The sequence below is a fragment of the Morchella sextelata genome (assembly GCF_020137385.1).
Source record: "Morchella sextelata strain SCLS chromosome Unknown scls_27, whole genome shotgun sequence".
In the NCBI taxonomy this organism is placed as follows: Eukaryota; Fungi; Ascomycota; class Pezizomycetes; order Pezizales; family Morchellaceae; genus Morchella; species Morchella sextelata.
The window spans coordinates 246,703-259,512 of record NW_025408642.1 but is presented as its reverse complement, the minus strand read 5'-3'; the positions used below and the strand labels follow the sequence as shown (position 1 = coordinate 259,512).

Sequence of the window (12,810 nt, the reverse complement as noted above, 5' to 3'; positions counted from 1 at the left end):
AGAGTCATACCGCACAAAAATGGGTTGCCTGAACTATGGAGAGTGTATATATAACACTTTCTTTACCTCTGGGCAGTTAGATCCATCAAGAATTCACCTTCTTAATTTACATCCAGCTAGCTAGCCAGTAATTCATCCAGCTTTTGTCGACTTTATAAAACCTTCAGCTTCTCGACACCACCTCATCAATACTACCTACATAGTACTTATAATCTTTAATTTTCCTCTACACTACACTACACCGCAAACATGCTCGGTCTCTGTGGAGTCGCCGCCAGCGTCGTCGCCTCATCTGCCGCTGGCGCCGGTGCTATCGCCGCCATCCCCGCCGCACTGGGTGCCGTCGGGTTCGGAGCTGGAGGTGTCGCTGCCGGTACGTTATTTCCCCCTCCACCTCCCATCATTCGATCCCATCCTCATCCCTCTCAGTCCCTGTCAACCACCTCTCACTGTAACCACAAATACTAACGCCCCACAGGCAGCGCAGCAGCAGCAGCACAGGCAGGAATGGGCGGCGTCGTAGCAGCGGGCGGATGGTTCGCCACGGCCCAGAGCGTGGCGATGGGGGGTGCATTGGCGTTGACGTTGGGGACTGTGGGGACTGCGCTTGCGGCAGGGGCGGGGGTTGGGGGGGCGGCGATTGCGGCGGCGCATGTGGTTGGGGTGTTGTGTTAGTGGCTTTCTTGAGGTTAGCGGGTGCGGGTGCGGTTCTTTTTAGTGCTTTTGGGTTTGGTTAGGTTTTTTATTTATCAAAGGGATTCTTGAAATTTGAGTGTGTAACTGTGCGGTGTGGTTTTGACAAGCTTGCGACGCAGTGAATCGGGTTCTTTAGCCTATAGTTAGATAGAACTACCGTCGTTGGTGCGGTTCGACCCTAAAATACATGTAGCTCTTCTTTCTTGCAGATGTGTTTATCCCTATGGCACAATTGTTTTGGTGTAAACGGCATAAGTTATCACTCGTGGGGAGGATAAACAGGGACCCAAATTTCCGCTTTGGGACGTAAAAGATAAGTAACGGCCATATTAGGATATCGTATGCCATTTGAGGACATTTTAGGCTCAAAGTGGTCTAGCTCAATGCTGTTTAATTTCAAAATTATATATCCTTTCTAATAGGATATAGTCAGATTATGATATTGAATTTCATCGTGAGGTTTCTCCTCCCCACCAAATTATCTCTAAATTCATCAACCAGCATCCAATTCCATCAACAGCATCTTCAGTTCATCTCCTTCAGTGATGGGCTTGTAACAGTTAGGAAATACATTTGTTCAAAGAATAACATGCACATGAGTCTGGCGAAAGCGGGCATGGGCGAGCTATACCACGCCCATACCCGCCTCTATATGATACTGATTATGATGATGGTGATTATGATGGTGATAGATGATCATGATGATGCCTACATGTACATGTAGGCATTCGGGACTTAGACGTTTTCACACAGGTGTGCCTACTAGTACTGTCACGCAGGTCTAATACTAGTACTGTCACGCAGGTGTGCCGTCCCCGCACTGCTGTCACACCGTTGTGCCGTCCCCGCCGCCCTTGCGGCCTCTTGCGGCCTCCTGCCGCCTCCTGCCGCTTCCCACTAGTAGGTATCCTTTCTCAGTGATTAGGGTCCAGTTACCCAATTTTTGCGGATAAGACCTCCTCTCTCAGAGGATACCACAGTATGTGAAAATGGTATCCTATTATCTTTGATAAGTTATCTTTTTAAAATTGTACCATAGGTTTATTGTTTATCTGCGAGAACTTAAACAACCTATTAAGGGGTTTGAGCTTGTGTTAGTAGACTAAAACCTCTTTTCGTAAAAAAAAAAAAAGAAAAAAAGTTAAAAGACAAAATAAAAGGAAAGAAAGAAAGGAGCTAATGCTACTTCCAGCAGCTACAGCGAAAGCTTGCTATAACGGTACCTTCTATAAGGGTAATCTCTCTATAACGGTAGCACTTCTCGGTCCTTTTTGCCCGGATTTCAGCACAATCACCTCTTATATAAGGGTAATCTCTCTATAACGGTACCAAATTCCGGTCCCGAGCGTACCGTTATAGCAAGCTTTCGCTGTACATACATAACCGTGGAGACGTCGGGTCGAGTGACATATTGTGATCGAACGCTCACACATACCCGCAGATATTTTTGGCACCTTTGATGCATGAGTGCTATCTTGTATACCGTCCAATCATGCTGGAATATCGGGCGCATGGTGCTGGGAAGATATCTCAGCATATGATTCCCGTAAAGAGAAACGAGTTGCCGTGCTGGCGAACCGTAGGAGGTCCAGACCACAGATTTGATGGAGAGAAAATGGGGGTCATATGCTGTGTTGGTGGAGAGTAATACAGTCGGATCGCCCTATAAGGGTACCGTAAGAATTGAGTAGTTTTTTTGGGTGCATTACCCTTAACCCGTCAATTGCTGACCCCGGTGATAAGGGTTGGGTTTGTATGGGAGATCTATTATTTGATAAGAAAGATAAGAAGATCTGTTAGTAAAGCCACACCAAATTTGCGTGGGTCAGCACTTTGGTGACGGTTTAAGGGATAGAAAAGGTAGGTGCAGAAGTGATGACGAGGTAGTATTTTCTTCTGTGCGCGTACTTGTCAACCTACTTAGTATAACTAAAAAGTAATCTTCTCTACTTTCTAAACTTCTGTACCTGTTTATTAGTCTGTATCCCCTCTATCCGTTGTGGGATGGCCATTCAAAGTTTCACCGCTCCCCTCCGCTCCGATCCCTCTACTCCCCTATGCTATCCTAACCCTAACCCTCAATCTCTTATAAGGGTTCCTTCCCTATAAGGTACGACTTCGCGCTATTTTTGTACCTTATAGGGCGATCCGACTGTAGGCGGTTGATGGTCGTTGTGACGATGGAGAGTGAGAAGTGTGTGGCGAGGCAAAGGACACTGTTTTGTCCACGACTGTAAACACCTCGCCCTAGCATATCTCGACTAAAGACATGTAGTCAACGGCAGCGAAGAATACTTCCCACATAAAACAAAGTCCTCCCACCAACATCCTTCCACCATCTAAGACGAGCACTCTTCATTCTCACTGCCATCGACATCGGTCGTCTCAATAACACATCATTCAATGCCTCAGGGGCAGACCATATGTGTTTCAGCTACAACTTACAATGTATTATGTGGGGAGAATTGTTGGCTGTCTGGGCTTCATCAATAATAGTGGTTTCGCCTGCGGATCTTACCTTCGGCGCACAGTTCAAGAAGAGTTCCTGACCATTAAGAAGCCCACTCCGGTGCAAAGATATGCCGCAATTCCTCTTGACAAGGGATCTACATAACAGGGAGAATAATCGAGTGATACTCTGTGAAGTATATTAAACATACGGACGTAGTTGGAGACTTGGGTAGAGGTTTGATTGGCTGCAATAAGCTGATATACTTTCAGATTTATACTAGTAGAACCCCAACACATCTAGCCATAGACGCAAGAAAGTGTTTGATCCCTTGAATTAACCTAGCCCGCCAGAAAGATGTATATACCCTAGAATAATATCCGGCTAGTCCAAATCTGAGCTCGAACTAACCTAAAACTTATCCAATACACGATGATGTTACTTAAATATCTAATCGTTACAAAGAAATACCCAACACCTTCCTTGTTAACCAATACAATGTTAACAGAAACCCCAGAGTGATATCAAAACCCAAGAAAAAGAACGGAATCCAAATCCTACAAATAACGATACCAAAACCCCAAGAAGGGAAAGACAAGAATAGTAAAGGAAATAAAGCCGCCCAAGTATAATCGATCACGAAAAGATGTGAAACATTCGGATCATCTTGAAATGACCCTTCTCGTAAGCCCAACATCCACCACACTTCCCCTCTCCATCCGGGATCCAGATATCCGCACCGTGTCGTATCAGCAGCCACACAATTCCAGAATCTCCATTTCGTACCGCTTCGTGTAGTGCCGTCCTTGCGTTTGATGATTTCCACTGGACATTCACCGCGTCCTTAGCACCATTGTGCAGTAACACCTTAACAACAGTTTCATGGCGCTGCGTGGCCGCCATGAACAGCGCAAGTGCGTTGCAGTCGGACGACCAGTTGATGGGTGTTACACCTTTGCACATCATCAGGACATATCGTGTATGCCCAAAGTATGCTGCGAGAGATAGAGGGGTGTATCCAGCATTATTGAAAATATTGGGATCCGCTTTGCCATCAACCAAGGTCTGAACCGCAGCACGATTCTCCGCCATGAGTGCCACATGCAGTGCTGTATTTCCTTCCCGAGTCTGTGCATCTACGAGTGCACCAGAGCGTAGCAACGCCGCCGCGCATCCGTAATACCCTTCGATGGCCGCGATATGTAGCGGTGTCAGGTTGAACGACTCTTGGGCATTGATATCAGCCTTCGCACCCAGGGAAAGTATCTTCTCCAGCACTAGCACGCTCTTCTGTGATGCAGCAAAGTGCAGTACCGTCTGTCTGCTCTCGTCAACCTTGCGGACATCTACCCCGCCGGATAGTAGTACCATGACTGCGTTCTCCATGTTCTTGAACCTGATGATATCATGAGGATCCTCACTTCTTCCCAGCCTGTGTAAGACCTCGATGCCTTTCCTCAGTGGGGATTCGCCATTACAGTTAAGCACATCCACATTCGCACCATGCTTGACCAGTTCTTCTACACACTCGTACATGCCGTCCTGGACGGCCACATGCAGAGGGGTATCGCCAAAGAGATCGGTGGCGTTGATATCTGCGTTGGATTCGATGAGACACAAGACGATGTCTTTGTGTCCTTTACTGGCAGCGAAGTGGAGAGGGGTTCCAAAGGTTTTTGGTATTCGGAGGCTTGGGGAGACGCCTAATGAGAGGAGAGACATGACCCATGTGAGAGAGCCTTGGCTAGATGCGTAGTGGATTGCTGGGATGCCATCATGGTCGGCTTTCTTGAGATTTGTGAGGATGGGGGAGGTGATGGCGGAGATGAAACGGCTCGTTTCCGAGAGGGCCGTCATGGTGGGGAGTGGGAGGTCTTTGATGATAGAGTATAGGATCTCGTTGGGAAGACTGAGAAGTGAGGTGTGTGGGTTGTGGTCTAGGTATACCGGGAATTGTGACATGGTGGCTATTAGCTCTTGCAAGGTCCTGTGGTTCAGTCTGATTCTTATCTGGGATATGATGACCGAAAATGGAAAGTCGACTGGGCAGGGCGAGGAAAAACTGAAGTTTCAAATAACAAAAATCTCAAAAAAAAAAAGAAAAAAAGAAAGGTAACTGTGCTCGGGGAAGTATCCAAGTTCTTCTATATCAGATGAATATTCTTCAGAATTTTTGTACTATTTGGGGTGTTCTTGAGTCGTGTACTATATTGTGAATGAAAGTCGTTGGATGAGAATTGAGCATGAGAGTTGCAAGAGCTTTGCATAGAATGTGAAACACAGATAATGTAGGGGTGCCCAGGAAAGGCGAACAGTACCTGATTGGCTCAGCCTTCTACCGCATTTGTTGACTCAAATTCTCTCTCGCTACGCTAGCTTTTAATACGACCTAATTCTCGGACCCTTTTTCTCATTCAATATGGTGATCATCCAATGAGATCGGGGGTACAAACATGTAGTCCCTATCTCACCCCCCATACACCACCATTATCTCGCAGCACCCTAATCCAGAGGACTTACCGAGAAGTAGAGAGAACTCCCCCAAATATATATCTCTACATGTATGTATTGATAGAGTCTAGGTGTTATGTTCAGTTAAATCATCTTTGGGTAAACATAAATTCATTAATAGTCAAAAAAATGAATGGTTTCCCGGAACTAAATCAACCACCCCTTTATATTAATAGAATGAATTCTCTCGGGAGGTATGGGTAAATAATTTGAAGAGCTCCGTATCTGCAAAAACAGCTACTCACGAGTTACATGTATCCACTAACTTTCGAGTAGCAAGTTGTCATCCTTGGCACGAGTGACATCCTATGACTTGGTCCCATTGGGCTTTCCCAGGACGAGAACAACTCCATACAAGTCACCTCCCATTTCTCTTATAATCACGTACGACTATTAAAAGCTAGCGTTCTATGATTATGTAGCCTTGATGAAACCAATTCCCCGCAGCTCTTCTACTTTAGGTAACAGGCAACTTGAGAGGAGAATAAATTCTATTCTCTAACAACCTGGTGTAATCAATCCGACTACCACTATTACCAGGCTCAATTACAGCCATAACTTCTTTTCCATTCGCTCTTTGCAGTTCATATTTCATGAACCATCACCGAATGATACGAATTTCCTACCTCAGGGATCCACCAAACTCAACAACGACTGCACTACAGATGACCATCAAGTTAAAGCTCTACATCTATTCATCTCGTCCTTCATGAATCTCATCTAGCTCTACCTCGATGAACATCTAAATCTGAGAACACATGGCCAGTCTATATCCTAAAGGTGTGAGCCTAGGGCTTCTTTCTACCCTTGGCTACATGTTACCATCTTGCAGGCAGTGTCCACCCCATACCATCATGTCATCATGCCAGCCCTACCACATTTGTTTCTATGAACTTCAAGTGGTGATATACAGATTAATAAGCTATCCAAGAAATAGCTGGATATATTCGATAGGAAAGGGGAGAAAATGAAGTAATGACTGGAGAAAAGTCTTCTATAAAATGTATACTCTTATTGCTTCGTAGTGTTCTTACTGACATCAATAGGGACATCAAAAATTTCGTTCTAAGAGAAAATACACTACATTCATTGAATCGTAAATGGTATGCCTTATACCCACCATGCCCCAACCCCGAGGAGAAAATAAAAATAAAAAGATAAAAAAAAACACCAATCCATGTATATGTACTTATCCAACCAGCGCCAGAACCACAAACTTTTACCACCTCAACGTAGCCGCAGCCTACACGTATTATCGATTAGCATCATCTCTATTTTCACCCAGTGATACCGGGAGAAGCTCACCTTCAAATCATCTGCATTCAACAGGTCTACCCCCTCGCCCATCAACACCCCCCAAACTGCATCCCTCACACTAACGGGCCACCCGGGTGTATCCCAATACCTCGCCATAATTCCCCTCTCATGCGCCGCTCCCACTTGTTCCCTCACCTTCCCCTTCTGACTATCACTAACCCCCCTCCCCCATAACACCATCCCTACCTCCTTCCCAAACGGCGCCGATGCAATCAGCGAGTTCGTCCAATTGTACATATCGCTATCCGCTAACTTTCCCAACGGTGCATCATAAAAATAGTCACGGTATGTGGCATTCCTTGTCACCATCTCATGGAACGGAGCATCTCCCGTGAAATGCACGGTCACGGGTCCAGTGACAATGTCGCTCCCGTTGTAGTGCGTCAAATAGTTCACGGGCGACCGCAGCGGCTCCATGTGTGACAGTACCACAGGAAGCGTCGACAGCCCCGGCGTCTTGAAGTCAACAAACAGATGCAGTGTCTGTCCCGGGTCAACGTCGTACACGCCGTTGATACGGCCCTCCGGCATCTCCTTTGTAAACTCGGTTTCTGGGTTCTGGCCCTTCAGGATCTTTACGAGGGGCTCAACATAGAGCGACTTGAATGTCCGGTTTCGTGTTAGAGATGAGGAGTCGTGGCCCACGAAGAGCTCGTTGCCGGAGAACTCCCAGACATCAGCTTCTACACTAATGCAGCCGGAAGCAATGGCAGAGAAGAGGGGGACCTGTCGCCAGTAGTCGTTATGGCTGTGAATCGGGCGAGGGAGGACGTCGCGTGTGAATGAGGTCGGGTAGCTGCCGTGGGTTCGTGGCCAGGTGAGGAGGAGAGTCTGGACGTCGGATTTCCAGGATGCACGGGAGAATGATAGGAGGATGCTAACAATTTGTGAGAATGTGCTAACCCACGAGGTTAGCAGTGAAGGAAATAGTGCAGTAGGAACAGGAGAGTTACATGACAAAGAGAAAGAAGAAGACGATGCCGCTTGCAAGACCAGTGAAGCGGGTGAAACGAGTGGTAGACCGTGGCCGCCCTGGGCGGGGAAGATGAGAGGTACCAGATAGCATGATTGTATGTATATGGATTTTCTGCGTGTCTATCTTTCGTCTTCTTCGTACTCCTCCTCAGGATATATAATACTCTGGGGACGTTGACTCTAGATAAATATGTACCTACCCACTCTACTCACCTGGCTGAATAGATATTACCTACCGTCAGAAGAGAGGGGTTCAGCGGATTTGCGCCCCATAGGACGTCTATATATACCTGCATCAACGATACCAAGTAACAAAGCGATAGTCGCACATTTTGGCGAGTTCGGGACGGTTGAAGCTGACCTATCAATCCATGCATGTGCCAACAGCCAAGCTTTCCGTCCTTTCCGTTCGGGAAAGGTGTGCCGAAAAAGCTTGTTCGTGATTTCGGCAAGGCAATGCTTAAAAAAGAAAGGTCAGAACTCCGGTAGCACGATTCTAAGATCGGGCCCTGCATGTTGCGCGGGCCATGCTGCGGCGCGGAATTGATTGCGGCATCGAGGTCGGAATTAGGTGTAAATTTGACAGCAGATGGCCCAGAGACCACTATGGGATTCTCTTCTATGCCATCGAGGAAATCGCTTCAAATGATCATTCTCACAATCTCGGGGTACCCCGTGTTTTGGGATGGCTAGGATGAGCTTTCGGGAAGCCTGCCAGAAAGGGCCCCTGTAATAAATAAGAACGGCAAATCACGATCCGGGCCATGAGGGAATACATTTGGTTCTGGAATATGCATGCACCAATTAGATAAAACAGCCCGGAAGTTCGGAACTGCCAGCGACGCTGTGATGGAGTGGAGAATTCCAGGCCATACATATGAGTGGACTGAGACATCCTCTGGAGGTAAGGAAAGGCTTGATAACAACTATGGAGAGGCCCCAGCCTGGTATCACGACGGCCGTAATTAGGTAAACTGCTTGTATAAATCCCCCATTGGAGTGGGTTCGGCTTCGCCTGGACTTCTAAGGGATTTGTATGAATGGTACTTGGGTTTCTTATCTCACTTGAAGCTCAAGTAAATTGAGTATTATGCAAGCCATTAATTCCTGGGATGCTATAGAAACTTTATTATAACTACCTTTGTGATCATCGTCTTTATAATTGCTACACTAGCATAACATCCGAGGGAGTGTTTCGCTCAGAAATCTTTTTTCTGCCGAACTGATAGCTACATTTATCATCCCAACGACATGCCCTGTGGTACATGGATTTTGGTGGTAGCGGGATAAACCATCCAAAGTTTAGGAATAGGAAATGATAGAATTCCGGTTTTTCCAAAGATAGGATATCAGGTTTTGGGAGATACTATCACGGTATCATTGGTAAGAAGATACCCTGACGAACATCACCAACCTTTACAACTTCAATAGAAAAACATCGTCTAATTAATAACTCATCGACCGCTTCTATCAACAGCATCTCCAAAGCATCTCCTTTATTAATGGGCTCGTAAAAGTTAGGAAATACAATTAGTGAAAGGATAACATGCACATGAGTCTGGCGCTTATGCCTGCCTCCATGTATCGATCGTGGTGGTGATGTGGTGATGATCATGATAGGTGGATGGTGATAGGCGTTTGGGACTTGGAGGTTCGGCCACGCAGCTGTTACGTCGTTGTGCCGTCCCCGCCCCACCTACCGTACGCGTCCCCGCACACATGTCACGGTCCCAGCCGCGTGTATCATAACTGCAGACTATCACACCCGTGTGGATAACTTCACCATATCCGTGGGATAACCTTACTCAGTTACCCCACAATAAATGACGAGATATCCTATCCTGCTGGAGAGATTTTATCTTTACAATCCATTTATACAAGATATCCCGATTCTGTACCACAGGGGAAAAATATGGGCCTTCAAATACTGTTTTAGGTACCGATAATATATTAATATACACTACATCCTGGGTCATACATATAGTTACCATAGAATAGGTAACGCAGGCTGGAATTCAAAGAGCTAGCTTCAAGACTCCTAGAATTTGTAGCTCTTGGTTACATATCTATACTAGAGGCGCGGCCGGGGAAACACCGGGTATGAATATTTAAGGATGACTATTCATATGTGGGGTATCCCTTAGACAGCCCAAGCTTCTCGCTAAACGAGTTCTGGCCGCCCTGGCGCACTTTTTAATTCGGATCCAGTTGTTATTTGAGCTAGTTTTTCATAAGCTTGAAGGTCGTCGATATGAGATAAGTTTCTCCTGATGCAATGTCTTCTTTTTTTCGTTTTTAGCACCTTGATCTGGTCGTTTCTTTTTCCAAACCCGGTAGTTCGATTTCGAACAACTTCCTGTAGGCAACGTAGACTTCGCCTGTATTTGTTTTTGTATCGATTTCTCCCTTATCCGTATGAGTCTAGTTAACAGAGTGGCAGAGATACTTGCTTTTGATGCATCCTGGACATTCCAGTCACGTGGCGATAAGGACCGATAAGATAGCGTTGCACACAAAGTCACTCGGCCCTCATCCAGGCATCCAGGCATCCACACATAAATACAACCTCAACCACCTCAACCACACCTTGCCCGCTCATCATCATCATCAATTCTTAATCTTCTTCGCCACGCTACCGCACCACTGCCGCCCACAATGCCCTCCAAACCCACCTGGGAGTAAGTAGCCCCCCACCCCGCTCCCACACAGCTCCCCTTCTCTCCCCTCACGGTCTGCTAACCCCCACCCGCACAGACGCATGAATCACGATGATTCGGACGACTCTGTCGTCTACAGCGATTCTGAGATCGTGATCCCTGGCTCCTCTGCCTCAGGAACTACCCTCAGCTCTACTTTAACGTCGCCGTACCAATGCCTGGACTGCAACCTCGGCTTCGAAAATCAGGCCGATCTCCGCGCCCACAAGAAAGCGGACTCCGAGACCCACGCCTACTGTCACCCCTGCGACCGCGACTTTGATACGCCCCTCGAGCTCAAAATGCACGTAATCAAAAGCCCCCGCCATATCGTCTGCTTGGACTGCTTCCGCGAATTTGGCAGCAAGGGCGGGCTCGAGGGCCATCGTAAGCAGGTACGCTATCTTGTTGCCCGCTCTGCGGCCGAGCGAAATGCTAACGGGAGTAGATGCACCGTGTCGCGCAGAGGATCAGATGCCCGGGATGCAAGGCATATTTTAACAATGCCTCCGGCATTGCGCAGCACATCGAGAGCGACTTCTGCACTCGCGGCCTGGGAGCCGCGGCCCTCACCCAGCGCATTGTAACCTCGCATGACCCCTCTTCGGCCGCTGCAGCCGCTGCAGCCGCTGCGGAGCCGGACATGCCGAAGCCGGCAACGACGAGCACACATGTGTGGCGCGACGGAGTCGGGGGCGAGGGCTCGGCGGCCCAGGAGACTGATATGGGGCCCTCTGTCCTCGACTACACGGATGGTATTGGCCCCGAAGGGATGGAGTTCAAATTGAAGGACATGGGGCGCTACTGGAGGGCCGATGAGGGCCTGTTTGTGTGCAGTGTCGGGAAGTGTAGGAAGAGGTTCGCGAAGGCGGGGCAGATGCTCCAGCATGCAAAGAGCACAGCGCATGCGAGGAAGGTTTTCCGGTAAGTGTTCTATTATCTATGAGTCTCTTCTTGTTCAGATGGACGAAGGGGGTAGACTGACGATGTGTGTGATGATGTGTGTAGCTGCCCGACTTGCTGCGATAGGTACAAGTCCTCGTCGGCGCTCCTGCAGCATATGGAATCTGGAAGCTGCGCCATCGGGAAGTCCGAGCAGGCCACTGCCGCAACTAATAAGTTGACTGGAGGGCTGCTTTTCTAGTTTCTGGTCTTCTGGGATTTTTAGCAGCCGTGTCACTTCGGGGGCTGTGTTGGAAACCATTTGAAGATGCAGTATATAAAGGGTAAAAAAAAAAAATTAAATGAATCGGAAATAAAAAAATGAATATTCTCTTGCATCCCGAGATAGTGTGTGTGTTTGTGAATGTGCGATTGTAAAAGTCTCTTGGGAGAGGTTCATGGATTATCACTCTGATGGAGTCATGGACTATCACTCGTTGGTAAGTAGGCTACAGCGACGTTTTATAATCCTTTGGTGTGATGGGGTGAAGTTCTTATGGTGCGAGAAGGCGTACCTAGAGGGAGTCCTTGAAAACCCTGTACACAGCACTTCAGCCAATTCTTTTATTGGTTCCGGGAAGCAAACATGGAGGAGCCTCACCTTTAACTCGACTGTATGGCTGTAAGGGCTACCATACTGAACTGATGTGAGCAGGGTTGACAACGTTTCATTGCGTGGAATTAATGCACATGCGTAAAATATTCATCTTTTCAGATATGAGGTGCGCCTACAGGCTGCGAGTCCAATGCACAAAAAATACACAAACAAATAGAGAATAATTCCGGCCAGGCAAAATCTATAGTGTCTAGACTCTAGAGTAGGGATAACTGCGTGCGTTGCCGTACGGGGATGGGGATGGTATGGGTACTGACAGATGAAATGTTTTCGTCGCATGTTTGCTTCTACTGCTGCTGACTGTTACGATAGAGGGGTATGGTTACTGAAGAGATGCCTAGAGGTAGAGGGGTATGATGGGATGGAGGGGGGGGGGGACAAGTATTTAAAGAGGCCTCCTCCACCTGTCGACCTAATATCTCCAACACCGGTATCACTATAACTATCACTATTTAAATTATCTCATGTGTATCTACTTAGGCTAGGAATGAGACTATATCATTACCACTATATATCACTATCATTACCACTATATGGGCTACCATTACCTCACCTCTATATACCCGAATCATGGCGCTTACAAGACTGTCTCCCTCGTCGACTTCCTA

At 47.3% G+C, this 12,810-nt stretch overlaps 4 protein-coding genes across 4 annotated transcripts; 2 read left to right on the top strand and 2 right to left on the bottom strand.

Moving 5' to 3' along the window:
* Window positions 1-249: 249 nt before the first annotated feature.
* On the top strand, window positions 250-675 carry H6S33_008624 (uncharacterized protein; the record flags this gene model as incomplete). Its single annotated transcript, XM_044840096.1, has 2 exons — window positions 250-373; window positions 479-675. 2 exons carry the CDS (start codon window positions 250-252, stop codon window positions 673-675), a joined length of 321 nt encoding a protein of 106 aa, XP_044687738.1.
* A 3,106-nt stretch (window positions 676-3,781) lies between these two features.
* Window positions 3,782-5,107, bottom strand: H6S33_008623 (uncharacterized protein; the record flags this gene model as incomplete). Its single annotated transcript, XM_044840094.1, has 1 exon — window positions 3,782-5,107. The coding sequence occupies one exon, from the start codon at window positions 5,105-5,107 to the stop codon at window positions 3,782-3,784; it is 1,326 nt and encodes a 441-aa protein (XP_044687737.1).
* A 1,768-nt stretch (window positions 5,108-6,875) lies between these two features.
* On the bottom strand, window positions 6,876-8,039 carry H6S33_008622 (uncharacterized protein; the record flags this gene model as incomplete). Its single annotated transcript, XM_044840093.1, has 3 exons — window positions 6,876-6,899; window positions 6,962-7,871; window positions 7,927-8,039. 3 exons carry the CDS (start codon window positions 8,037-8,039, stop codon window positions 6,876-6,878), a joined length of 1,047 nt encoding a protein of 348 aa, XP_044687736.1.
* A 2,564-nt stretch (window positions 8,040-10,603) lies between these two features.
* Window positions 10,604-11,788, top strand: H6S33_008621 (uncharacterized protein; the record flags this gene model as incomplete). The annotated part of the gene is made up of 4 exons (XM_044840092.1): window positions 10,604-10,626; window positions 10,703-11,039; window positions 11,093-11,568; window positions 11,653-11,788. The coding sequence occupies 4 exons, from the start codon at window positions 10,604-10,606 to the stop codon at window positions 11,786-11,788; spliced, it is 972 nt and encodes a 323-aa protein (XP_044687735.1).
* Between the last annotated feature and the right edge of the window lie 1,022 nt (window positions 11,789-12,810).